This window comes from Zootermopsis nevadensis, unplaced genomic scaffold, assembly GCF_977971745.1.
Source record: "Zootermopsis nevadensis isolate Lab colony 2312 unplaced genomic scaffold, Znev_1.0 Znev_ptg000050l, whole genome shotgun sequence".
In the NCBI taxonomy this organism is placed as follows: Eukaryota; Metazoa; Arthropoda; class Insecta; order Blattodea; family Termopsidae; genus Zootermopsis; species Zootermopsis nevadensis.
Genome location: NW_028259182.1, coordinates 3341193 through 3367264, shown reverse-complemented (window position 1 = coordinate 3367264; position 26072 = coordinate 3341193). Strand labels below are relative to the sequence as shown.

Genomic DNA, 26072 nt, shown 5'->3' with positions numbered 1-26072 from the left:
TTCAGAGGTCATACTGCCTCCGTCATCAGGGCGGTGAGTCAGAAGATTTCTGTCTTCTGGGTTGTTGCGCTGTGTAGTCTGGTTGATGTTAACCAACGTTTCAGAGGTCATACTGCCTCCGTCATCAGGGCGATGATTATGAAGATTTCTGTCTTCTGGGTTGTTGCGCTGTGTAGTCCGGTCGATGTTTACCAACGTTTCGGAGGTCATACTGCCTCCGTCATCAGGGCGATGAGTATGAAGATTTCTGTCTTCTGGGTTGTTGCGCTGTGTAGTCCGGGCGATGTTTACCAACGTTTCGGAGGTCATACTGCCTCCGTCATCAGGGCGGTGAGTCAGAAGATTTCTGTCTTCTGGGTTGTTGCGCTGTGTAGTCTGGTCGATGTTTACCAACGTTTCAGAGGTCATACTGCCTCCGTCATCAGGGCGATGAAGATATCCGTCTTCTGGTTTGTTGCGCTGTGTAGTCTGGTTGATGTTAACCAACGTTTCAGAGGTCATACTGCCTCCGTCATCAGGGCGATGAAGATATCCGTCTTCTGGTTTGTTGCGCTGTGTAGTCTGGTCGATGTTAACCAACGTTTCAGAGGTCATACTGCCTCCGCCATCAGGGCGATCGACCACACTACACAGCACAACAACCCAGAAGACAGCCATCTTCTGACTCAGGGCTGTGACAACCTCAGATCCATCTACGAAGGTTTATGATTGTTGGTAAAAATCCATGTGGGAAACATTCGCCCTTTGCAAGAAACAATATTTTCAAAACCGCCTTTGAATTTTGCAGGTAACAACTACATTGGAACTTCGAACATCCTCGCCACAACATGGATGTAGAATTTTAGTTTCCTCCTGCAACAAACCCTTCCCTCTGCTGGCCACTTAGGCATCAAGCTGGCCTGCGATCTCCTTCTCTGGACTCATGCACACGAAAAATTACGAAAAGTTTCCCCAGACATAATAGCTGGTAATCCGGTTGAAAATATAACACAGTAAGAACAGTTTTTTAATCTTTTTTTCCAGATATTCATCACATTTGACCTTGAACAACTCATGGGCCACAAGGTTATGAAACGACACCTTTATTGAAACCCCAAGACAAACAAAAGTCGATCAGTAAGACATAACCTCATTCTTTTTAATTTTTAGCTACAATGTGCAGCCTGTGAGCTAAGAACCCTTGTTTTTAGATATTTGTAGTGTCAGGACTGACAAACAAGAGACGACACTGGACACATAACAGAAAACTTAAAAATCTTTAATTCTGTGGGGGCAATCGCAGTTCTTCCCGTGAAAAAAGAAAAACATCGTATTTTCTGGAACTAATCTACAGACATTTTGTCTTTCCCAAAAATCACGCAAATATACAAATATTCTTGCATTAAGCCATGGGGACGTGTGTGTGTTTGGAGGCAACGCTCAAATCATATACTACAGGCCTCGACACTAAATAACAAGCAACCAACCTCATGCTCCGTCCACTTTAACCCCTCAGAAAAGTCTTCCTACAAACCAATAGGTACAAGAAGCTTTATTTCCGTAAATCCCACTGAATGGTGACCTGCATGTGGCACATACGCGCGTACACTAGGGATGGTCCGTGAAGTGTAGTGAACGTACGACAGAAGGCACGTAGGGCAGGAGGGGGGGGGGACGCGACCGAACGAGCGGGAAATGGGTGGGGCGTGTTCATTGAGCAGCTGCTCGGATCAATACTCCCAGCATCCCAGCGAGCGACTCAACACCCGTACGTAGTACGGCGCCAACTCTGCGGTGATCGTAAGTTACTAGAACCACACCAGAGAGCTCCCGCCCGCCATTGGTACGATTGTCAGTTATTTTTCCCAAGATGCACTTCGCCTCCCATACATAACCTATACCGCCTGGGAGATGACATAACCACGAAATTAGACTTCGCTAATACCGAAAGCAGATAAATTGAGGTAAGTATAAACATGGCTTTTTTTTGGCTTGTCACCCTGATTATGTAGGTAAAAAGCACCCCTCGGTAAATTTCTGCCCCAGGCAACATACCAGAAGACAGCCATCCATCGACAGATTTATTTAACTCAGAAAACACAATCGTATGAGACAGTGGACACCTTTGGCTACTTCAAATCGTCACGACTTTTCCAACATGCATTTTAATATTGTACTCCCCTTCAAGTGTTCTTCATACGGCGGCTTAAGGAAAGACTTTCAACAAAATTATGTACAGCTTTATTGTTTCCTACAAATATTTATAATACACCCAATGCTTTTCACAAAAGATGGGACAATCATTAAATATCTCACTAATTGCCAACTTTTTAAAGAAAAAAAACCTAATTTACTTTGGCCCAAACATTTTAATGACAGTCATTCATCTAAAACCAACTTAGAGCGCACTTTTCACCTACTGTTACCAACACACAAAATTTTTATAAGTGTTTTCGAAATTTTGCTTCGTACTTGTCTCGGTGACGTCTGGCACAGACAAGAATGTACCGATGACAGGAAAAAAAGCCTAGTAAAAACATTTCCTACGAAACAGCAGTACTCAATTACACGGCATCCCAACCCAGATCATAATCGACGCTTCTGATAGCCGTGAGAACATAAAACGAGACAGTTCAATACCGTGTTCACGACAGCCTTCACTAGACCTTAATCCCCACTCGTATGAATTAATTCACCCTTAAAGCCTACCAACCCCGCGCTTAAACAACCAACCATTTTGTGTGTCTTCAGATTTCGTAAGATTCTCGGATTAAACAGAGACTACATTCTCCTTTTAAACAGCATTGATTCTTTGCGATTCAGACCAAGCATTTAAATATTATTTACGTAATGTTCGGCCATCAAAATTTTAATACCCACAGCCCCAAAGTTTAATCTCATTCTCTTTAGGTTTACCGTGGTGAAATACAAATTACGAAGATATACAGCGTGTTCTCAAATTATTATATAAAAATTTAAAAACACGCCTTTCACATTTTTACTCTAACACCTGTTACAGAGACAGTCGCTTGCTTGCGAAGTATGTTGTAGTGATGGATTATCCGTCTTCGTGGTGTGGACTATTGAATTATCTTCTCTTCCCACCCTTTCTTCAATGCAATTTAATAAAGTAAGGGAACCAGTTGTTGTGGATCAATTTTTCTGGACGGTGAAATATTACATTTTCCGGTGGCTGTCTCAATGTAGGATTTAAGCTCGCAAGAATCTCAAGTGCGCATTGCACAGTTCATGACGACGACATGTCTAGAAAGCAATCTTTTTTTGCTAGAAAACAAAATATTTCTTGTTTAGAAACGCAGTTTAAAATACGCACAGGATAGGAACATCGGAACACAGCACGCAGTCCTCTACTAAGATCCTGCGAAAGGTAAATGTGAACTGGTGGAGTGAAAATTTCCCTGTAAGGCGAGACATTACAAAACAAAATGCCCGCCGATTAAAATAATTAATGTCTACCGGACGTCAAAACACTTGTGGGTCTCTGAACGTAGAAGACTTCCAAAGACCCCTTCCAACTTACAGATTTACACTGACCCGACAAATTTCAAAGCGAAGATTACTGCCTTCTGGAAGGAACTGACCTACGTTTCAGATATGAGTAATGCCTCCATCATCAGGGAGACGACTCATCGAACGTGTGAAAAGTCAGCCAATTTCTGTCAAGAAAAAGTTTCATTACAATGTTCTCAAATTACCACTAGACTAAGCAAATTCTTGTAATCCTAGCGACTGATCTCATATAGAACCAAAACAATTAAATGTAAGAATAAAAAAACTATAAAAATAGACACGGACACGTGATTAGAAGAGGCGAACTCCGAAGCTGGGCAAAAATACGTAACGATTCTGCTGATACGTCAGTATATCACTGACCTCGTCGAACCACGTAAGGCACTGTACGGAGGAAAACCACGGAAACGATTACGAAGCGTTGCCCGCGAGATTACGAGTCGAAGGATAAAAGTCTTTCTGTCGTATTTCGTGTCGGGAGGTCGTCGTGGAGCCAGAGACGGACGGGACTACAGCAACACGATCATCGTTGAAACGCAGAGAGTGGCCTCCAGCCGAGAGATGGGGCTGTTACATACAGAGAGAGAGACCCCACCCCGCCATCCAGCTCGCAGGCTCCCTATCGATTACCGATATCGCGTTGCCAGGTCAGGAACGAGAGGGGGGCGAAGTGCACAAGAAACGCGTTCCTTGACCCCTCGCGTTTCTTCCTGATGGGATTTCGCTTTCGTTTCCACGGCGAACCTCACATGCTTGCCACAGAAGTGCCAACGTAATCCATTTAGACAACACAGATCGAACTGTGTTCTTCGCCGCTCACTTGCTACGAAATAATCCAACGCCGCTAAGTCAAAACACGTAACAACGCCCTTATATGCACAACACGTAGAAAAACGTGTCTTACGAAAGCTGTAGATCTTAACCCTAATTACATGTACCACCTGATTTAATAATTTATAAATTCATTTTGAAAAAAAAAAAATATAAAAGTTCATTGGCGTGTTTCGCGAGATTAGGACAAACAACCAATTCATCTTTATAATAAAGACCCCCAGTGTTTTCTTTGATACAATAACTGAATTTCTAAATATTAATCACGCGGACCTCGTCTTCAAAAGGAGAGAGAAGATTTACTAAGTCCTACTTTACTTTTCTGCAAACAAACATTTTTCTCTATTGCCACGAGGCAGATGGTTCGATTATCTTACGACAAAAACTCCATCACAGGTCGCATTAACGATTTAGAAAATTCTCTACAGAGTTGACACCAAAGATTCTGTCTTCATGAACACTGAAGTAAATGAAATTAAAAGCCATCGCTCTCGACTAAATTTCTTTTCTATGACGACTTTTAGTCGAGGTTTCATAAGGCCTCCTATCCGAATGATTCACAAAACCTCGACAACAGAGGCCAAAGTTCATATACAGCGAACAAACTCGAAGACGTAATACTTTTGAGATCTCTCACGCCAATAACTCGATAAAAACCACTGGGACAAGAAGGACCTTGGACGACTGGATCAACCAACTCCACACGTCGTAAGAACATTAAGCCTGGAGGATTTTGATGAAACGAGGATTACGAAAACGGTGACCAGTGCCACTAAATTACATTTAGACCACGTCGTAACAGAACAGCAATACAGAAACCCCATCGAAACTATTATATTGACAACACAACCCTTTTTGCCGATGACATCAGAAGATTATCTGCAAGAGTATACTCCACCAATCATCTGCATCTAATATAAAATATCAACTCCAAAAACGCTTAACGATGATATCCTAACATCACAGACCAGGTTACAGGCTTTCAATTATCTTGAATATCAATTAGGCGGAAAGTTAATATAAATTATGACACACAAAACTTGTAAGTAAACAACAGTTTCATAAAATAATTATTATATTTGTTTACCGTCAAATCACAATAAAATATTATAATATAAATATTAATATACTATTTTATTGTGATTTGACGGTAAACAAATATAATAATTATTTTAATTAATATCACAATATGACGCAGCTATACTATCTCAACAGTTTCATGGTTAAGTAAATTATTTAATTTAACCCTATAAATTTAAAAAATTCAGTCCGTACCGCAAAGAAAACGCTATCACCATTACAAACATCAACCGAGCAGGATTTAAGGTTTCCACGGCGTACAATATGGTATAGAAGTTTACCGACGTCTCAGAGGTCCTTGCTGCCTCCATCATCCGGGCGATAAGTCAGCTGTTTAAGCAACTGGTAAAACAAATATCAACTCGTTAATGCTTTTTTGGGGGAATGGACACTGCTTACAGTGATCCACTGTTAGAACAGGTGGTACATATTGTTACCACTTCGGCTTTAAAGGTTAAGGAAGCATAATATAATGCGATTCAGTACAGATATTTCCGAACGTAGCTGCTAGTAGGTATGAAGGGGACTCGTTTGTCAATCCGTCACGAAGATGTCGCCTTCCGCCGGCATTGGGTCTAAGGTATGTGATATTTCTGTTGTCTGGGAAGGGAGAAGGGACGGGGCTTCCTGTTTTCCGCTGCAGACAGGAAGGTAATGGCGTCTTAACAACATGTGTACCGGAAACAAGTCCTACAGTGTTGCGAGGGTGTGTATCTGTGATGGCAGGGGGGGGGGGGGGTTTTGCCACAGACTGCGAAAGACTTGGGCGTCTGGGCATATAGATTAATATTACAGTCGGATTAAAATAAACAACGCACGATTAAGTTTAATCATGTTAATGAGCAATTTCTGGGGGGGGGGGGGACAAGTTGATCTTCTGACTTCACGCAAAGCAGCCTTTAAACTTATACGAAAATTAAATTAGCTCGTCAACTTACAGCGTGGTTCCAAAAAAAAAACACATTTGCATCGAAATCCATTTCTCAGTTTAGCGCAGACGTAGAGAGAGAGAGAGAGAGAGAGAGAGAGAGAGAAATTAACACCCTGGTAGAAATTGTAAACCCCGTTATTTGGCTGCCGAGGACCGCCATTTTGAATCAATGCCACGTACAGGCCTACTAGAAGTAGTAGGCACAAGAATCTTCTGTAAAAGTAGCCGGACACCGTCAACGACTATACGCCATTCACTTAAGATCCGTGACGCAAAGATTACCCTGTAAATGCGGCAAACTGCAAACCAGGTCCATTCGACATCCAAAGGTTTTATTTTCGCTTGGTGATAAATCAATAATTGCAGAATCCTGCGGGTTCCCATGTTCTGCACCGACTTTTGAGAGCTTCCAGTCGAGGGATCACCCATTTTCCCCCGTGTAAATAAGTTTACCGTCTCTTTCCGTGGATAAATGGACAGCGAGGTCATCTGGATTAGTATTTTCGGAAATTTCACTTGTAAAACAACTCTACTATAACAAAAACGAGTTAACAGCGTGACTGTAAATAGTCTTATCTACATTATTATACATAAATAATACGAAAGTTGAGTCTCCGGGCGAATTTATCTGCGTTCTCATTCAAATTGCGTAAAAATTCATTATCAACTGGGTCTACTTAGGGGTGTTATTTATATATAAGTGGGCGCCTTGGAGCCCTCTGAAAGAGTTTGAAGGTATCCGCGATGATTTGAAAATATTCATAATCATTAGTCAGTGGTGATTGCGAAAGTACGCTGTGATTTCCAACTATAAACTCAGTATCCGTCCGACGCCTAGGAATTCCAAGTCCACAGAACAAATATCACATTAAATACGAGGCTCGGGTACACACCAAAAGCAGAATTTTCTAATCCTTACGAATGACATTTTTGTGAGAAGCAGTGAGCTCAAACCAAAATTTTTTGGAGACGTCTCGATACGAGAACACAAATTACAAATCTATTCGTGATATAACAACCCCCATTTGGATTTTCCGCTAACTACACTTTATCTACCGTAATTTTTAAACTTAATACTTGTCCGTCACGGGAAAAATGACGAACCCTGGAAAAAGGACTCGTGCGTGAAGCCTATGTATCAGGAGATGATAATGTTGCGTCATATTGTGATGATTATAATTGTTTAATTTTAACCGTCTAATCACAATAAAATATTTTATTAAATATTAAAATATTATTATTACAATTAACATTTAATATTTAAAATATTTAAAATATTTTAACCGTCTAATCACAATAAAATATTTTATTAAATATTAAAATATTATTATTACAATTAACATTTAATATTTAAAATTAAATGTTAATTGTAATAATAATATTTTAATATTTAATAAAATATTTTATTGTGATTAGACGGTTAAAATTAAACAATTATAAACAACACCTATGTATCAGGTTTTAACAAGACAGAAAGCGACGTCACTGAATACTTCCGTCTAATCGTCATCAAGGAAACAATACGACGTTTACACGCGAGAAAACACTAATTCCATGCTCTGGAGGATCTCAAGAGATTAATATCGGGATACAGGATTCATAGACGGCACGCAACTTTTATAAAGGCCAAGACCCTAGATTTAATTTTCCTAAGAAAACTTAAAATAGCATGACGACCGTGCAGAATATTTTTAGTGCGATGTCAACAACACAATCTGACACGTGGAATTTAAATTGAACTACATTACAAATACATTTAACCCACTGTTTTGGACATTCTACGAGGCCTGATCCAACAAAGTCCTGTAACTGACAGTGAACTGAAAGGCACGAGACATAGGCTTCATAAACTCTGTTCTCGGCGTATGACCCACCCCAAAGCGTGAGGTCAAACGGCCGTCCACAGCCAAAGATCTAGCAGACTCTCGATTGACTTTAGTTGTGTTTTGTCGAGCCCGTGTAATATTTACGAGGTGCGATCGGAAAGTTTCAAGACTGTGTCAATAGCGGGCGAACCGGATGTAGTACGAGCTTCTGCCTTTAGGGGGTGCGGCCTACATTCATAGTGAATCAGTGTGCCAGCCGGCATCATCGAATTAGCATTTGTTTCTTAGTTACGGGCGTTTTGGTAGTGCATTACACCGACCCTCCTGCGATTTCGGAATGGCGTGTGCATCAAATTTTGCCAAAGACTCGCCAAAACGGCTACGGAAACCTATGAAATGCTAAAGCAAGCATTTGGGGAGTCCGCAATGGGTCGTGCACAAACTTTTGTGTGGCATTCACGTTTTAAAAATGGCCGAACCTCTGTCGATGATGACGAGCGTTCTGGACGACCATCTTCGAGCACAACGCCCGAAAATGTTACGAAGATTCGGCAGGCCATTCACGAAGATCGACGTCGTACCATCAACGACTTGTGCGACATTGTTGGGATAGGCTATGGGACCTGTCAGCTGATTCTAAAGGAAGAACTCCACATGCGACGCATCATGACAACGCGCCAGCGCACACCGCCCTCAAAGTTCGGCAGTTTTTGACCTCAAACACCATGGCCGTCATCCCGCACCCTCCTTATTCGCCGTGTGACTTCTTCCTCTTCCCAAAGATGAAAATTCAGCTAAAGGGAAGAAGATTTGAGACGATAGAAGAGATTCAGGCAGAATCGCAGATGGTGCTTGACAGGCTGACAAAGAAAGATTTCCAGGGATGCTTCCAGGCTTGGCAGCGGCGCTGGGATCGTTGTGTTCACTCCCAGGGGAACTACTTCGAGGGTGATGGATGAATTTAATACCTGAGATAAGTGTACGGGTTTTTATAGGCGCAGTCTAGAAACTTTCCGATCGCACCTCGTATATAAAACTGTGTCGCTCTGATACCAGAAAACGCGATTTCTTAACGATGTCGCGAGCATTGCGGAAGGTTCGCCGTCAAATCAAGACCCACGATGGGTTTCGTTCATGGTCACCCGGGAGGAACGCACGTGTCGAAAATGTCTGGTATATACTTAATTTCTTCCCGCATTAGAGCAGGATGTTGTACGATAAAGTTCTTTCTTTTCCGCGTATCTCGATTTCTACGGCTATGATTTTCACAGTACGCTTTGTAGCAACGTTCAAGAAATTAACGGCGTTCGTAATCCGGTAAACCCCTCCCCGTTCTACGAATTACTTCAAGGTATATAAAGAATTTACTGAACCTTCACGGCATCTTTCGTTGGTTCCTGCTTCAGGATTCCGTTTCTGGATGCTGCTAAGGGACGGCAGAAACCAGAAAACAGGTCACTAATAAATCGGTAAGGCCACAGACATCAGAACAGAGGTCATCAGTCAACCAAGTATATACGTGAATTACAGGGCACCCTATACCAAGGGACAGGAAGTGACCGACCGCGTAAAACAAGAAGGAGAAGCCTATTTCTGGACCACCCCAGTGTTCTAGTGATCAGTACCCACAATGCCTTTGGAGTACACTAACATTCAAAAGCCAGTATCAAATTCAAGAATATGAACCCAGGGCATTGTCCAAAAGGTGACCCCTTGCGTACGACAAAGTTTAAATAACACACAAAAAACGTGATAAAACGATAGCCTACTCCCAAATTCGAGAGCGCCCGTTAGTGGACGACACGCAGCGGTCGTGAGACGTACTACAACAACGAACAGCACAATTATCAAAAGTCTCTAGCGGTACACAAAGAGATGGCAGCACTACTTCAGTTCTTCTCGATTCTTTAATATTTGGGACGAAGCTGTTTCAACGGCGGGGATTAGACCCTATGGGGCAAAAGTACACGTAAATGATGTGACTGGTGAATTGGGAAAGGCATCGAAGGGGGTACCCTAGAAGGCATGAGGCGTAACTTGTCAAGAGATCGGAAAAACCTTTAAAAAAAACCCATGGCCGACAACGCGACCGAGGGGTTTTGTCACCCACAGAATGAGACTCATGAACTGGAATGGATAAGGAAGGAAGCTGTCGCTATTTTAAAACAAACGTACCAAGAGAAAACCAACAAATCTTTCAGTCAACGGGAACAGTAGCTATTTGAATCTGCAACCATCTGACGGGCGAAAATCACTCCTCATACACACATTTCATCGTTTCGTCAGCCATCGCCGTAGCATTACCCTCGCGAGCTGTCATCATCGGAAGTTTCAACATCCTGCCCCACTCCTGAAGAGAGTGTCTGGCTGCCCTGGTTTGCTACCTTGCGAAGTTCCGGGAGAAGCAGCGACCATCTCTCGCCGCAGCTGTCTGCGACCCCCAGAGGGTTGTACCATCTGCAGTCTTCACCCCCTACAGCTGCAAGTTTCAACCCTGCACTACTCCGATTCTTTGTCCTTTTCCCACGAGACAGCGTAGTTCAACCTTTCTACACTCGCGGCACACTAAAATATTGTCCAAGTCATGGGGGCTCACCAACCTCCATTTAACACATCGTGAGGGGTTGAGGGGGGGATGTAGATGCTTTATGGCATTGATTGGCCGCGACAATTTCATATGAATCTACCTCAAACCGAAAAATTTTCTATTTCACGTTTATAATTATCCGTCTTTTATTATCGTGTAATATACTTTAAATATGTTCATTAATTAAAATATTACATTTCCTTGAGTTTGATCCAAAATCTATTAACTATGCGAGAACATTTAAACTTAAAAGATACTTATTTATATTTTATACATACAAAGTACAAATGGTAGATACGCGACGTTTCGCTGCTCCAAGCCAAAGGCTTAGCAAACAAGTAGATAGGATAAACACTAATTATATATTAGACAAAAATCTTCCTGTGATTCTGTCCATAAAAGATTTTAGATCTTAAACTCAGATTATCGCGTTTTTTTGCTTAAATCAATCCGTACCTCAAAGAAAACACCACGTCATTACAAATATCAAATGTCCAACGCTGTTTAAGGAATTAATATCTGTTTTGCGACGAAAATAACATGAAACCAGTTACTGACTGTTGAGGCAGCAGGGACAAACACTAACCACCGGGATTTAAAGGGTTATTTGGCAATTATATTTTCGCTAAACGAAAGACTCCCAAGAAACGTAAACCTTTCGTAAGAAGACGGATAGGTAGGATGAAACACATATAAAGAGAGAGAGCCAGTCTGCTGCACCTCGGCGAATGAATGGGGCACGACAAGTTATATATAGACACGCGGGGGGACGGGGCGTGGGTTCAGTTCCTGGTAAGTCGAGCTGTGCCACGTGCCACACCACGTGTGCCGGAATGTTGCAATGGACACGTGCGTGACGCTACACGACTCGACCGTAAATAACACCAAAGAGCTGGTAGCACAACCCGAACAGCCGAGAAGAAAACCCTTTCAACGCGACGAGTCCTACAAACCCGCGTTCAAAACATTTTCGAATTTCGCCTCCATTATAACAAGAAGGTCGCTGTCACATCTGAAATGTTACAAACCCCAGACCCCTAGGAATAATCTCCGTCTAGCATTGCACACCATAACTTAGAAGCAGGCCCACTTCTAAGCAAGTACCTTAAAAGCTACGCATTGCAAATACAAATGCCGGAACGCCTATTGTAATGGGTTTCTGCGATCGGGACGAGATATTTCTACGAAAATATTAAACGTACCTAAAGTCCACACGACGCCAATAGACAGATCACCACATGAAACATTAATGTAATGAAGGTAGCTTTGTTAAGGCCTGAGGGGAAGAGACCTCTGGGGAGACCTAGACGTAGATGGGAGGATATTCTCAGGCGGGATCTATGGGAGATAGGAGCTGAAGGAGACTGGAATTTGTTGGCCCAGGACAGGGCTTTGGTTAATTCGGTGATGAACCTTCGGGTTCGGTAAGCCATCTGGTTGGTTGGGTCCACTATTTGGGAAGCCTGAAGGGAAGAGACCGCTGGAGAGACCTAGACGTAGATGGGAGGACAATGTCAGGCGGGATCTATGGGAGATAGGAGTTGAAGGCGACTGGATTTTGTTGGCCCAGGAGGGCTTTGGTTAATTCGGTGATGAACCTTCGGGTTCGGTAAGCCATCTAGTTAGGTAGATAGCTTTGTTAAACGACATACTGTAGAACCAAGAATTCTGCAAAATGTCACTGCTATTCGCATCATTTTCATTACTCCCTCCGTCTTCTCGTAACCTGCTACAATACCTTCTTCCAGGTGCCGTGTTAACGCAATGGTCCTACCAGTCGCTTCATCAGAGTCGACAATTTACAACTCTCCAAGTGTTTCTTAATAGTTCCTTATATGACAACGTACTTCTGAAACATTCGTCCCGTGTTGCGCCAACACCAAAATCTTCCGCTCGAACTTCCGAAGTTGGTCTTTTCTGCGCGATGACAATAACCCGCTTGAAGAGAATGCAACAACATTCTTCAAGGGCGGCTGCTTAGGAACCCGTGGCCCCCCCTCCCCCCCAAAGGTCGCAAGTAACAACAAAGGGCTTATGGTAGGGGAGCTTTGCCCCACACCAACACCTAAGGCTCTCAGAATAGGCGGTGAGCACATGTTCTATCCCAACACAAAACTAGAAGCTACACCGAAGAGCAAAGTCTGCTGGCCGGAAAATGTACTGTCATGGTATATTTCTAAAAGAACAAAAGCTGTGAAGATGTCTGTCGATGCGGGGACCTGGAATCTCAACTCCGGTAGCGTCTGGAGAGGAAAAGCTTTGCATCTTCTACATTTTACGACTCCAAGGGTTTCATTGAGGCTTCTTACAGGCCACGCGGTCTGAGGCATCGTTCTCGTTGCTGTGACCGTGGGTTCGAGTCCCACCGAAGGCATGGATGTTTATCCGCGTCCTTTCTCTTCCAGTCTGGTGGATAAAGGCTGGCCACGGAGGGCAAGGCGAAACCGCCTTGGTATTTACGCAAGACAACCCGAAAGGGGGGTCACGACGGTCAAGCTGACCACAGCCGGTAACTTCGTTCCTTTCTTTACCTCACAGTAACAGACCGGAAACAGACACTGGTTGCCTTAGAGACCAAGGCTATGGTAGCACTTCTACTCACCAGGGTCGCTGGCAAGCTTGTTGACGACAGCCATGACACCCGCCACGTCGTGAGGGTCGTCAACCACGGCAGGCAAAGTCTCCAGCACCAGGCGCCCCACCATCTGCCTGCAATCACACAAAGCGGAAGAATTCTTTACTTACGGGAATCACAGTTTTCGAATCCACATCGGGAAATTAACTTCTGAACAGCATAAGTTTCCTCGATCAACACAGGTATTTTACGACAGTCTGATATTGTTCCTATAAGATAAGCAGAGCTCGGAACGCGATCGAAATAAGACAATTCCCGAAACGTCGTATATCAAGTAGCCCATATTAAACAAAAAAAAACAATATCCAGCAATAGGATTTTCCCACAAAAAGTTATCGACCACCAGAAACGGAAATAATTAAGATAAACTAGCAGAAACGAAGTCATCATCCGGTGAACTATTAGCCTACGCAATGGCACAAAGGTGAAAGGTCACTGGACTCACATCATTGAGGCGTATAAATGCTTCCTGAGGAGGGGACGGACGTACACGAATTAAAATACGAAAAAAGTCAAAACAAGAGAACAGTTTAAACTGTAATGGGACACGTGGCGCGTGATGGTAAATAAAGCCACTCTGGCCTTCCTCTTCTATCTGCAGGGTGTATAATATGGCGCGTAAAATGACAAAACACTTACTACCTAATCTGCATTGCATTTTTTGTAATAATACGAGTTGTAAACGTACCCAACACTCAATTTTTCACATTTCTTTCTGAAGTGGGCGATTAATTCAAGGAATCAGGAACCACAACAATAAACGTGTAGGCCTACGCATCATCCAAAGACGATCTTTGAGAAATTTAACGCCTCGTTAACTCGTCCATCTGTTGCGTGATAAAATATTAGATTATAACGGTCCTACTAACATTTCGCGGTTCTAATATCGTTCGGAGTGCGTGTGTGTGCCCTCTAGAAAAATCACAATGACCTCCCGGGACGAAAACCTAGAGAGAAAAGAGACAATTTGGAAGTAAGGAAGACCACTGAAATTGACTGTGACGATGTGGACGGGCACAGGATAAGCTATCCAATGGCGGCCCGCTGTCATCACGATTCCTTGCATCAGCGTTTTCAAAACAATTTAGCGTAGTACAACTACCACAAGTTTATTTCTAACCTAACCTCGCATGAAACCAGTAACCGATAAAGCTGTGTACCGTCTCCAACGTAACGGGATAGACAACGGTTCGATTCCCCGAAGGAATGCGGACGTTCCCCTAATTTCGAGTCTAATTAACCTCTCCGGTAGGTCACAGAGGAACTTTCTGATTAATAAAACTGCTAACCGTGAAGGTGTCTGCCTACTTCCATCCAGCGCCGAGAGATTATTATTATTAAGTGTTCTGTCTTACGACAGGTCCATTGCTCTGCCCAAAAAGAGCTCTCCAGTTGTCCCTATTCTCGGCTTCTCGTTTTAATTCCTGGAACGTCATCTTATTTCCTTGTTTAAGATCGTCGGTTAACTGTATCAATCTTCTTCCCAGTCCTCTCTTTCCTTCAACCTGGCCTTCGATGATATCACTCATTAATCCATTCCTTCTCATAATATGTCCCAGCCAGTTAGCTTTCCTTCGTGTAATCGCCTGCAGAATGCTTCTTTGCTCGTTGACTCTCCTCAATACTTCTTCGTTGGTCACTCGATCCGTCCACCTGATCTTCTCTATTCTTCTCCAACACCACATTTCGAAACTCTCCACGTATTTCTGTTCCTTCTTCCTGAGTGTCCAAGTCTCTGCTCCATACGTAACACTTCACTAGTTTCTTCATCATCTCCAAGCCCAACTTGCTAGTGAGAAGTATCCTCTTCTTGACGAAGGCTGCCCTCGCCTTCCTTGGTGCATAGAGCGTCCCTCGTGCCCCGCATTCTCCATCTGTTGGTTTCCAATTACAACGTTCAATGGTTCTGCTCTCGGTGCTATCCTCATTACCTTTGGTTTTTCAATTTTGATTTCCATTCCATACTCTCCACCTGTTTCCACTAACTTATCCATCATGTTCTGTAATCCCTATTCTTCCTTCGCCAATACTAGGGGTTTATAATTACACCTGAAGAGGACAGATATCTTAGTCTCCGAAACGTCCATCAGACCCATCTAATTTTATCCCGACAACTGATAAACCCAAATAATTATACTTTGGGACAGAATCAAAATTCACCGCACTTTTCACAGCCCTAAACCAATCTGTAAAATATGTTTCTCTTATCACTGCCCCACTCCTTCCGAGGTCCCTGTGATTTCCAGTCTTTGTGAAGATATTACTGGCATCTGAAAACCGGAGAGAGAACACAGCAAAATGGCATCCTTGGCCCCAATCCCGCCAGAACACGATGCACCACGATCTCTCACGAAGTTTGCCGATCAATGCAGTGGCTCGTAGTACACACTGCAACCAAGCCTTCAGTTATGGCCTGACACAAACAAAGCCTTCGTCTGCTTCGTTTATATCAACACGTTCAACGCAATCTCGAGCCTGTTTTGATGCCTCACGACTCAAATCGGGAGGTCCTGGGGGCCCTATACACTACGGGTCTGTTAATGATAAAACAATGGCCCTTAAGTGAGACTTCATTAACAATTTTAAATAAAACCTTATTATTATTTTTTATTTATTTAGTTTTCTGTCTGACGACAGGTCCATATGAACAGGATCCTTCCATCCTTTTCTCGGACTGGGACCTGTTCATATACGTTCTTGGCAGATGATCCAGAAGTGATTTGCCATTGCCTTCTTCTGTGTGTGAATGGAGTAATTGTTGGGATGCCACGGAGGAAAACTCCGTGTTGCCTAGACCACGGCCTTGCCCAACACAAGTTATAAATTCGGTCACCGCCGGGAATCGAACCCGAGACCCCAGGATTACAAGGCCGGCGTTCTAACCGCTACGACATTTGCCTGGAGAGAGAGAAAGAAACAGGGTAATATTAAAGAGAGAGCCAAGACCGCGTTCTTATATCGCACAGGAGTGTCTAACCGTGAGAGTTGATTTTCGTTTTGCCAAATCACGACAAGAAACCTTAATAATTTCTATCAGCTGTTCGTAACAGTCGCAAATGAAGAATCGTGACTTGTCTGCGTCATGACGCCGTACAGCCTTGAAGGTGGCGTCTAAATACAAGGCCACGTGGCATCGTAACCCAGAACACGATTAAAAATTTAACATCTCGCAGCTTCGCCATCATCAGCTGCGTGATCCTTCCACAGATTAAAATATTATCCAGGTTAGTAACTTACCCTTCTCTCTCGGCGCGAGTCCTACACCAAGTGTTACCCGTCAGAAGTCTTGAACCCGTGCACTCATACTAAGAGCCCATTGGCCGAAACGGCCTCTAAAACACGACTTTCTCGGTGGACACTGAGCGGGCACACGAAACAACGGAAATTGTGAATTTCAGTCAGAATCTGATGTTGACGAGACCAGATTCTGCCTTTAATTCCATCAAGGGCCTACGCCCTCTACAATATTCGCGCTCAAACTCTGTCTGGAGAACATCGGAGGAATATATCTCCTCGCGAGATGACGTATGTGGTTATTAGTAGCCTTAAAAAAACAGATCGCGTAATTGGGTTGTGAACGAGCGAACTGAAAGGAGAATTAGATTGGGAAAGTCTCGTAGAACGCGGGGATGATAACGGATGACAGAAAAATAATATTAGCCCTACAAAAATATGGCGGGAGGGTACGTACTGGATTCGTTGGCCTCATTTTAGGGTCGATTGTAAATCAAATCTTTGGGTCCAATAAAACCAGCGGAATTTATGTCCTAACTGAGCGGGTGTGGAGGAGTTCGTCTGCAAACTACAATGAACCGGACACAATCTCATTCAACCAAGTATTCTGATAAAAAAAACCCAAAAAAAACCCCTGCTTCGACGTTCAGAAGAATCTTTCTGCGTGTACTCCCAGATATTTTGGCGGGAGAGGGGAAACTCGCGTTCAAACCTTAAAAACCACCCCCTCCCCCCTTACAAAACACGACCGTATGTCCGTCTGCATTCCCAGGCGAGAGAGACTCCTTCCTTCTCCCAAGATGCAATTCATACGCCGTCCTTCAATTCATTCAATAAAACTAAAACGGGTTTCGACTCCCAGTGCCGCCGATGGAACCTGCCTCGGTGGGGTACGCGATTCTCCAGACTACACAGCCCCCTACTAAGACCCGTATTGGGTTGATACTCGCCGTAATTACTCATTCAGCGGTGGTGAACGAGCGTCCGAATCAGCGATTGGTCGAGAATCAGCTGTGAGCTGCATCCACTGGTCGATACAACTCGCATTGCCGCGCCCACCGGCAAACATGGCCGCCACTCGTACCTGCCCATACCACACGCACGCAAACTCTTATACACGGGCGTCGTGCGGGCTGCATACACATCAGGGAAGAACGACAGCGAAATGGAGCAGACATTTTTCTCGGGGCGGCAGAGACGATGACGATCTCCGACGACAACGCGTGGACTTGTGGGTCTGTAGCGTCGTTTCTGAGTAACAACACTGACGATCGAGGCAGCACGTTTCTCAAAATATACTGCACGAACGTAAGCGTCCACAACCCGTGAGAAGACCAACGGTAATTAATAGAACGGTACCGGAATTTCCGGGCAAGCAAATTAAAATCCAGGAAAATATTTGGACACGTGTCCCCGAAGGTGTCAAAATGCGGAGAATATAGAATTTTTGCGGGAAAAGTTCCTGACAAGGAATTACTAAGAGATAAAGGATGTAATGGGAAGGCAAACCAGAACGCATGGCCTGAAATTGATACCAATTCGACTAAATATTTTTTTTTAGAAGCGTGGGATTAAGGCGGTTTAATTATTAAGCTCGTGCCTCCTTGGCCGAAGGCAACACACCTCACGTCCCCCCGCACCGAAATAGTTTGTCTTTACGACAAAAAGTAGCTTAAGTTAAGGATACATCAGATCTTTTGACAGAGAAAAGGTGCATTTTCATAAGGGTCGAGGACTTCATGGCCACAGACGATTGAAAAAGGTGGTTCAGTCTCCTTCGGTCCGGGAGGTAAGCAGAAATATCTGCAGGTGGTTTCTAATTCATCTTCTTTCGATGGACAATGAGGCGCCTAACTCAAGCCTCAAGCACGCGGGTTTACACGTCTACAACAGGGTGAGAAGTGAAAGCAGATTCCTCGCCTTCTCCTTGGGTTAATTTTGTTCCACACGACCCCCCCCCCCCCGTGTGACGCAAAATACGAAGATATCACAGGGGTTCGCTACACTCCTTCCATCTTGTTGCAAACACAAACTCACTTAATTCAAGAGTATACGAGATGATATAGTTGCGTCATATTGTGATAAATATATATTTGTTTAATATTGTCAGTCTAATCACAATAAAATTCCTATTAAATATTAAAATATTGCTATAATTAACATTTAAATATTTAAAATATATTAAAATAATGTTCTCTATCGAAATGTTCGATTTACAATTACAACATCATTTTTCACACGACATGTTTCAGTTCTATAGAATAGAGAACATTATTTTAATATATTTTAAATATTTAAATGTTAATTATAGCAATATTTTAATATTTAATAGGAATTTTATTGTGATTAGACTGACAATATTAAACAAATAAATATCAAGAGTACACCTTAAGAAGGTAAGAGTAAGCTCTGTCCGCCCTGTATGCAGCCAAAACCCAGTTCACTTTAAAATTACCCTTAGATATCTCATCTTCCCCGTGCGTCATAAATGACCATCTGACCCCCACCTTGTACGTCGTAATTAGAGCTATTTTTGTAAAAACAAAACACTACTAAAATCGGCATCTAACTCGAGGTACACTATTATACAGACATTTTATGAAGCGACTGGAAAAGACCACGACAATCCTGTGTCTGTATGGCCTCTTTCCGGGGTGAGATTATAACCCGGACCTGTCGAATACAAAGGAATGTTAACAAGGACGTGACGTTACGCCAGACTCTGGTAATCGTTTTGATACAGACGTAACAAGGAATGTGATAGAGAGACGAGAGAGCGGAAATACGAACATATAAGACGCATTGTAATTACAAATTACACAATGGCTATACTAAAACAGATCTGGACCGCTAGGAATCCCTGCTTTCAAGGGGAGATTCGCTTATAAAAATTCATCTTGTACATAAAATGCGCCAAGAACCAGGCTGACAACTGTATCCTTGTAAACAGCCCTACGCATTTTGAATATACCCAAACCGGGGGGATACTTCACACTTTGTTTTAAACCATCTTTAAAGACTGGCATTTGAAATAATAAATAATACTTTAATAATATCATTGTGAAGATGGCTGTCTTCTGTGTCCTTACAGCGCCTAGTTTCGTAAAAGTTTACCGACGTTTCAAAGGTCCTTGCTGCCTCCATTATCAGGGTGACGACAGCCAACTTCGGAATTACCACCGTGAAAACTTCAAATCGTACTTAATACCAACGCGATTATTACCCACACAATTACTCCCGCTATATTCAGTGAGTCGGATAAGTCTATTAAGCGAGATTCGATCCTAAATCCAAAAACACCGATTCCAGTCACCGGAGAGCACAGGATTTTTTTTGGAGTTTCCAATCGCTCGAAAGTGAGTTCAGCAACCGACAACCTGCCTCACCAGTGCCCACAATCGGTGAATTTTTAACAAGACATTTAGAACACCAAAATTACTACAACGTTCGCCCCCTTTTGAAGTTCCCACTACATCGGGACGTCCCGAATACCAAGGATCGGTATCCAGGCATACGTCGAGATACTATCTTAGATTAAGCCACGACCACTTCCTTTCACATCCTTTCCAATTCATTATTCAGTGCCATCCTATAATTCGAAGCCATATAATCTGAGAAACTGAAAACGCGTCATTAAATAAAATACAAATAAATTAATTTTAATCTGGCTGTCGCCGGTACAGCAGCTCTCTGTAAGAGTCGGTACACGGAGATACGTCCCTAATGTCCTTTCAGGTAAGTAGGAACTTTGTTCTGCGCTGATGTCGGCATCCTGATGAGATCCTCAGTAGCTCTTGGCTCAATGTTTGCCACCCTTGGAGGTAACAACCAATTCCCGCCAAACGCTGCCCTTGCCTTACGATGGTCTGAATACCTGTTCTAGAATGACGTCCAGACGCCACCCACAAACGACCAACTAACTAACTCAAAGGTTCATCACCGAATTAACCAAAGCCCTTCACCGGACCCTGTCCTGGGCCAACAAAATCCAGTCTCCTTCAACTCCTATCTCCCATAGATCCCGCCTGACATTATCCTCCCATCTACGTCTAGGTCTCCCCAGCGGTCTCTTCCCCTCAGGCTTCCCAAATAGTGGACCCAACCAACCAGATGGCTTACCGAACCCGAAGGTTCATCACCGAATTAACCAAAGCCCTCCACCAGACCCTGTCCTGGGCCAACAAAATCCAGTCTCCTTCAACTCCTATCTCCCACAGATCCCGCCTGAGATTATTCTCCCATCTACGTCTAGGTCTCCTCAGAGGTCTCTTCCCCTCAGGCTTCCCAAATAGTGGACCCAACCAACCAGATGGCTTAGGGAACCCGAAGGTTCATCACCGAATTAACCAAAGCCCTCCACCGGACCCTGTCCTGGGCCAACAAAATCCAGTCTCCTTCAACTCCTATCTCCCATAGATCCCGCCTGACATTATCCTCCCGTCTACGTCTAGGTCTCTCCAGAGGTCTCTTCCCCTCAGGCTTCCCAAATAGTGGACCCAACCAACCAGATGGCTTACGGAACCCGAAGGTTCATCACCGAACTAACCAAAGCCCTCCACCGAACCCTGTCCTGGGCCAACACAATCCAGTTTCCTTCAACTCCTATCTCCCATAGATCCCGCCTGAGATTATCCTCCCATCTACGTCTAGGTCTCCCCAGAGGTATCTTCTCCTCAGGCTTCCCAACCAGTACCCGGTGCACACCTCTTGTCCCATCCATGCGCGCTACATGCCCCGTCCATCTCATTCTTCTCGACTTAATCACCTTCACAACACAAAAACGACAGGCGAACCTAACCCACAGAGAACATTTTTGGCTGAATCAATTTTCGGCCACGTTAGCCCATAATATTTTTGAAAAATTTTCTCCGGGGTTACTCTTCATCCAAATTGTTCTTTCAGAAAAGAAATTCGATGTCGCTCTGGACAGTAAAAAAAAACTATCAAATGTATCGAACCTACACGCGCAACGTTATGTTTGAACAAAATAAAACAATTTCTCCCACAAAAGCCCGAAACGCAAATACTTCCGTTGTCGCCCGCATGTCCGTCTAGTACAAGACGCCATTTTCCAACTCTTCAGCCGCCGTCCCAACAACTGAGTGCCTGAGGAAACCCTTTCCATAATAAATTCCACAACAGCTAAGCCACCGTACAAGAGGTTATTGAAATAACGTAACAGTTAAGACGTCTCTCACATGACGAATTGCACAGACATTAATATTTTATCAATGACGATAAAATCTAACAGAATCGCCCGAACTTGAGTTCCCTTCCTGAGCACAGAATACGCATTAATCGACGAAATCCTAAACTTTTATTCCTCCAAAGTCATGTCACGTGGTGCTGGTGGTTAGCCGAAGACACTCAACAGTGCGCCGAGTTTTAAATGCGGGGAAATATTGCAGAAACGTTACGAGAATCCGGACTGAGATCTTGGGTCCGGGATCCCTGACGAAATACCACGGCATTTCTGCAAGTCGCATTCTACCAACAACGCCATTTCTTCTTCAGAGTCCGCTGTTTCGCCTCGTGGCTGGTGTTAATTTAAACAAAATTTATACTGCATGTAAATATCCATCAGAACGCACGACCCCCAGCGTTCAAAAAACGGTCAAGACCGACGCGGTAACTGTCATCGAGTGTTAAAATTCTTACGTGCATTGAATGACGTAGTCCCCTGGAGAACTGTGTTCTTTGTGACTGGAATTAAACCCTTCCTGTAGTCAGAACTGTGAACCCCGCTTCAAAATTCAACCTATAAAAATATTTCAGATAAACGCAGACCTACGTCCTGACGAAACCCACATTTACTAAGCCTAGCCTACACCAATTCCTGGGGTAAAATGTTATAAGCCTCGCCTATGACACTTATTTTCAAAATGCAAGATAGACTGACCTCACAGCAAAGCGGGGGCTAACGACCGGCAAATGGCGAACAACAACTATCAGTGTTCTAAACTTTACGTTAAAAATCTACAGATTAAACTCCGACAACGAGAAGGCTTCAGACCTAAGGCTCTACAAAAAAAAAAATTAGTAGTTCCAGATTTTGGGACTCTGGGAGCAACGCCGTTAGCAGACAATACTGTTCGCTCCTCCCCTTTTAACCTGAGAGAGAGAGAAGTTGAATGAGAGACCCTCTCCCTAACCAGACAAAAATGTAACCACTGGGGTATCAGAACGACCGCGACACACACACTTGATTCTCTCTTGCACTGAACCATTACCAACATAGATGCCACGTCGTCGTAAATGTGTTTCGACAACGATGCCACATTTCCCCCCCAAAAAACATCCCCACAACATAACTGGATGCAGCGGGAATAAATCTTTGTGGCCCGCAACTCTAACGCGAGAAACCGAAGACAGACGGTGAAGAGGATGATGCATGAGGGTCTCAAGGCTCTGAAAAATCCGATATTGGGTTCCTAGACTCAAATGCCTCGTGGTCTGATAGCAGATAAGATCTGAGGTTTTCACGGCGGTGAGTACGAAGATGGCTGACTTCTGGGTTGTAACGCCGCGTTGTCTGGTGGAAGTCTACCGACGTTTCAGAGGTGGTTACAGCTTCCATCATCAGGGCATCAACCCAGAAGACAGCCATCTTTTTCGTGAGACGTGTTCTTTGTGTCCTAAACCAGTGTAACAGCATACAGGTTACTTAAAACGCGAGTGTGACCCTTTGAAGTCGAAGCTCGTCTAAGTAACATTTAATATAATTCAGTCCGTACCGCGAAGAAAACACTGCACTTCACCATTACAAAGATCGACCGAGTAGGATCTGAGGTTTTTAAGGCGGTGAGTCTGAAGATGGCTGACTTCTGGGTTGTAGCACCGTGTACTCTGGTAGAAGTCTACCGACGTTCAGAGGTCCTTGCTGCCTCCATCATCGGGCTGACGGTTGAGGTTGCATGTTCATCCGACACGTGGATTATCTACCTAGTTGCCCACGAAGAGTTACAACTCACAAGACCGACTTCGGCAAACTGTTAAATGGAATATCTACAAGAAAACCTAGGATTTTATAGACAAAATATAAATAAGTCTTCAGAAATAAAGAACAGTAGCATAACACGATTTATGACGTAAAAATGATCGGTAGTAATTCACATCGTGGACAAACGTCTAGAACGTGTTTGAAAAGTTAATTACCGATGGCGGAATGAAAACTAACAACCAAGAATGACAAGAATTTGTGTTCTCGCGACGGTGAATATGACGACTTGTCTCCTGGGTTATTGCGCCGTGTACTCTGGCAAAAAGTTTATCGACGTTTCAGAGGTCCTTGCTGCGTCCCATCGGCGGATTCCAATATACCACGAGTAATATTTTCGATTGTCTCAGCGAATATCAACTTCTCAAGCAAACCTTCGCGGTCCAGCGCCAACCTAAGGGATGAGAGACTTAACTATTCCGATTTTCGTAACCGATTCACAACTTGATATTTGCTCGTTTAGGAACACACGCCTCTGAGGAATTTATTACCAGTTACGAACAGGCCCTAATATTACATCGTTACTCCACCCCACGAGCAAGTTCTTTGATAAATTCAGACGCACAGAACATTGGAGAATGCACAATCCCATGACAGAAAATGTAAGCTACATGCCTCCAAAGTTCCAATCTGTGCGAAATCGAATGGGATTAAGTTTCATTAAAGACTTTAAATTCCAATTCTTTTTGTAACGAAATTCGAATGTTCGGTGTTACTAACCCCCGAAGCTCACGGGAGTAGATCACTAAACAAATATCATCACCGGATTCGTTACAATTTCCAAGAGTGCCCAGTCAAATTTGGGGGCACATTTCATCCATGCGTGCTAAGTGCCAAGAAAAAAAGCAGATATTTTGACAGTCCCCCCCCCAAAAAAAACGTAAATTATTAACTTCCACGTTATGCATATCGTAATTAACGACGTACTATACCCTTTAAGGCTTTGACCGGGATGTTAAATCTTATGTGGTACCGCCTGATTCGACTTCTAATGGTTAAGTGAAGTGTTTTCTTCGCGGTACGGTCTGGATTCGTAAATATTATGAAGACGAGCTTCGGCTTCAAAGGGGTAACTAGCTGATTTTCGTAATGGTGAGGTGTAGTGTTTTCTTCGCGGTACGGACTGAATTCATAAATAATATTCAGACGATCTTCGGCTCCAAAGGATTAACAGGCCCGCAAATATTTTCTCGAGGCGATGCTAAATGCAATTTATGTTTAAATATCGTGTGACGCATATTTCTTTCTGCGTAAGCATGTAATGACCTTACCGACATCTGCAGACGACGGCAGACACGTGAACTTACCTGAAACAAAAATAAAGCGTAATGAGATATGTCTCTATTTGTCCATATCAGTCTACTTCCTACGCGGTTCCTATTAGATGATGATACTGGCGAACACGAAGATAAATCAATTTGCAAATAAAACACCCTGAAGATATATAATTTGCTCGCACAATGCTATCGACACACGCACAGAGAGATCCACCAAGCAGTCGTAAGAGTCCCATGAACCAAGGGTCGTTGAGTTGTCCCTACGCGTGTCAACATTCGTGAAGCTGATGGTACTTGTGATACGTAAACTGCTAAAAATCTTACACAAGTAACTGAAATTAAGTTGGATTTACAAATAACATAAACAGTTTCGAACAAAATTCCCCAATTCGTGTCTTACTTTCAATTCGTGCGTCTTTGTTCCCTGGAAATATCGGATAATGCCTTAAGAATTTGCTGTCTGTGATCTTCCGAGAGTTGTAGTCGGCGCCTTATCTTAGACACACCGCGAATTTCCTTCATTCTTTGCCCTGATCTGGGCGCTGTGTCTGCGTGGTGTAAAACTTTTTAAAATCCTGTTCATTTACGATGACGTTTCGAAGTCAAACAAGCTCAGTTTTTACGTTCCTCGAGATTCTTATTAGTTAGCATTTACACAGACGTACATGGCCACTTTCATCTCAAAGGAACACGGAACACAAATTTCGAAAGAAAAAAAAGCCCTCCATTTCAGAAATTGGCATTCACCACTGCTGAGTCTAACAATCCAAGATCATCACACAGGCACGACTGGAGTTTAAAAGGGACAATGCATTGGACTCGTATTTTTTATTTTAGTGTTCTGTCCATATGAACAGGATCCTTCCATCCTTTTCTCGGACTGGGACCTGTTCATATACGTTCTTGGCAGATGATCCAGAAGTGGTTTGCCATTGCCTTCTTCTGTGTGTGAATGGAGTAATTGTTGGGATGCCACGGAGGAAAACTCCGTGTTGCCTAGACCACGGCCTTGCCCAACACAAGTTATAAATTCGGGCACCGCCGGGAATCGAACCCGAGACCCCAGGATTACAAGGCCAGCGTTCTAACCGCTAGACCACCGTGGCTTATTGGACTCGTATGGCGAGACAAAACAACAGAAGCTTTTCTATTTTCGCTTGGACC

At 43.5% G+C, this 26072-nt stretch overlaps 1 protein-coding gene across 10 annotated transcripts in view; it reads right to left on the bottom strand.

The window, feature by feature from the left end:
- The window catches only part of LOC110840658 (serine/threonine-protein phosphatase 4 regulatory subunit 1), a 120400-nt gene that overhangs the window by 12056 nt on the left and 82272 nt on the right, over positions 1 to 26072 (bottom strand). For 9 of the 10 annotated variants that reach the window (XM_022085849.2, XM_022085852.2, XM_022085857.2 and 6 more), the window contains one exon: positions 13368 to 13474. In XM_022085849.2, coding sequence (XP_021941541.1) covers positions 13368 to 13474 — 107 coding nt within the window. Of the gene's footprint in view, positions 1 to 1466; positions 1603 to 13367; positions 13475 to 26072 lie in introns of those variants that run through there. The other variant, XM_022085858.2, reaches the window with a different exon arrangement.